Raw genomic sequence first — 3,031 nt, 5'->3', positions numbered from 1 at the left:
GGCCCCAATCAAAAATCTGAATTTTAATACTGCTACATCTTATTTATATTAGTTGACACTAATATAAGTGTAACTAGATAGATTTTAATGGTAGATACATACTCCCTTCGTTCTTTTTTAATTGACTCAGATTTAGTACAACTTTGTACTAAATTTGAGTCAATTAAAAAGGAACGGAGGGAGTACATTCTAGCGCCAAGTAATATGGATCTAAGGGAGTATGATTTATTTATATTTCAGATGAAAATTTTGAATTATGTAAAATTTAGACAAGTAATGCCCCCATTCAATTGATTTTCCCCGATTTCTTAGTCCGCCCCTTCCTTCTCGTTGTGAGTACCTGCAGATCGAATGCAGTGGCCGGCCCCGGACGACAGAGGTGTGGGGTGGACTCAGATGTCTGAGGCAGCAGCCCCGGAACGGCGGAAGCTTGGAGAACACGGCTACGAGACCAGCGACAGGGAGTGGCACACCAGCAGCGCACCATGGCGTCTTTCGATGACGACGCGGTGGTTAGTCTTCCCCGTATCTCTAGGTCGCGAGATGGACTCAGAACGTCGTCGCTCATGAGGTTGCTACGCGAGATGATATAATGTAAAACTTGTTAAATGCTCTTCCCCCTCTGATCCTTTTAACTGACATGGGTTCAGTACTTCCTTCGTTCCAAAAAAAGAATTTCTCAATTTTGTTTAGACGCAGAGATATATAGACATGTTTTAGGGTACATTTGTATCTAAAAAAAGATTGAGAAACTATTCTTTTTAATGGAGTGAGTACAACATTACAAAACTCCATTTCGAAAAATTAAGTAAGGCAAAGACCTAAAGCAAGTTTCTTAACAAAAGGCCGAAATCATTAGGTATGCTCAAAGATTCCCCGCATAAAGCTTCGGTCCTTGTATAGTACGGAGTACTCCTAATTCAGGAAAGTCAATAGTCAAAAGCAATGCTCTGTTTCCCCAATCTGCAGGATCACATTACCAGAAACTGCAAGCAGCGACCGTACAGCGCCAAGCTTTCGGCATCGGAAGCCAAGACAAGAAAAAGCGAAATTCAAACTACCCCTAGCACTGCCACGGCGAGCTAGCTCTGGTAGCTCCAGAGCGGCACATCGGTGAAGCTGGCCTCGCCGCAATCGCTGAGAGCGGCGGCCGTGGCCAGCGAAGGCGGCAACTCCATGAGCATCCCCTGCGCCAAGCTCGCGTAGTACAGGTCCCAGCCCATGTCGCTCACCACGTCCAGCTCGAACGGCGAGTCCTCGGCCCGCGAGGACGACTCCTCGTCGTCGGTCAGTGGGGAGGAGGGCGTCGAGGGGGAAGTGCCGGACAGAGCGTCCTCCTCGCCCAGCGCCTGGCGCCGTTCGAAGCCCTCGACGGCCCCGGTGACGGCCTGGCGCACCTCCTCGAGGCTGCTGTAGGATGCCGGCACGGCGAGCAGCTGGGCGGAGTCGGCGAAGTTGAGGCGGGCGGCCCCGGGGCCCGCCAGGGCGAGCATGGCGGCGTCGTGCGCGCGCGCGGCGATCTGGGCGGTGTCGAAGGTGCCGACCCAGAGCCTGCTCCCTTGCCTGCCGGGGACGCGCACCTCGCACACCCAGCGCCCGGCATTGCCCCTGCGCCGCACGCCGCGGTACACCGGGTGCCGCGTCTCCCTGAACTTGGTCCGCCCCGCCGGCCGCTTCGTCCAGGCCGCCAGCTGCGTCTGCTGCTCCGAGGACGTCGAGGGGGAGTTGCAGTCCACGCTGCGCGGCGAACCCGACTCCCCGCTCATCTCCTCCTTGATCGGACACATCTTCATGCTCTGCTCGATTCACACTCCGACAAGGAGCTTATGCCTCTGTTCTTTGGCCTCCGAAGTGATGGATGTTTTGGTTGCTGAAGTGAAGTGGTTTTGCTCTGCGCTGAGAAATTTGAGCGGAATGGTATCGGGAGCGCGTACTTATAGATAGGTGGTGGCGCGCAGGGGGCAAAACGCGGCGAGCGAGGCGGTGGCTGAGAGGACACAGGCTGGAGACGGCGAGCCAAGGGGGAAGCAGAGAAGAGGGAGACTTCGAGAGTGACCGAGTGATTTCTTTATTTTATCAGGGAATCCACTAGGCGACCAGTACCTTCTATCTTTCTTATCGTTTTCTGCCTTAGCTTACCTGTCATGTCAATAAAATATCTCATAGCCCCAGTTTGCAATTTCGCTTTTCTTAGCAAAAATATGAGCATCCTCACTTAGAGCATCTTCACCGGCAGCCCCCAATTTGACGCCGCTGCCGGCACTACCGTATGAGGAATGGCGACACAATATTCTCTATTTGGGGATGCTACTCTCACACCGGCGTCTCCATAGTGTAGCCCATTAAAAATATAAATTTAAAATGACATTTAAAAATCGAAATTCATACGAAATTCATACGAAATTTATTATATACTAAAAGCAAAATGCAGACGTCTAAAATAGAGACACAAGGTTAATCCACATCATCAAAATTATCTAATTCGTCCGATTTTGGTGGAACCTAATTATAACGGCTGAGATTAACGGACTTTCGTTCACATAAATAGGTACAAAGTGATTGTTTGTCACGTCTAACCTATCATGTACATCACGTTACCGAGACTGCTAATAGATTGAATAGACCGTGTACATATATAGTCATGGGGCACGTAACAAGAAAATATGGTATGTATCAGGTATAGAGAATACTATCCAATCACGTACCTTTATTGCGAATAAAAAAAATCTGCAGGTAGAGAGGAATTTGCAAATCTTAACGTGGAAAGACCCACTGATCGAATTTGACTCGGTTACCAGAAAAAATGATACTCGGACGGCTAGCCGATCAATCGGGTTACCACACAAAAAAATTATACGTATGCATGTACATCATCAGTTTTGAGTCGTTAGAGCGCCTAGCCATATGAAGGTCATGTACATATTGATGGGGATTGCATAGAATGTATATACGTCTGCATGAAACTAATCTGGATGTTAATTAATTATATCAAAAGATTTAATTTTGAGGGTAGTTTGTTTCATGGTGCCAT

The 3,031-nt window shown here is 48.8% G+C and overlaps 1 protein-coding gene across 1 annotated transcript; it reads right to left on the bottom strand.

The window, feature by feature from the left end:
• Window positions 1-924: 924 nt before the first annotated feature.
• Window positions 925-1,870, bottom strand: LOC124654497 (dehydration-responsive element-binding protein 1A-like). The gene has a single exon (XM_047193498.1). It carries the CDS (start codon window positions 1,791-1,793, stop codon window positions 1,083-1,085), a length of 711 nt encoding a protein of 236 aa, XP_047049454.1. The 5' UTR covers window positions 1,794-1,870; the 3' UTR covers window positions 925-1,082.
• Window positions 1,871-3,031: the final 1,161 nt, after the last annotated feature.

This window comes from Lolium rigidum, chromosome 5 (genome assembly GCF_022539505.1).
Source record: "Lolium rigidum isolate FL_2022 chromosome 5, APGP_CSIRO_Lrig_0.1, whole genome shotgun sequence".
In the NCBI taxonomy this organism is placed as follows: domain Eukaryota; kingdom Viridiplantae; phylum Streptophyta; class Magnoliopsida; order Poales; family Poaceae; genus Lolium; species Lolium rigidum.
This window is presented reverse-complemented; position numbering and strand designations above follow the sequence as displayed.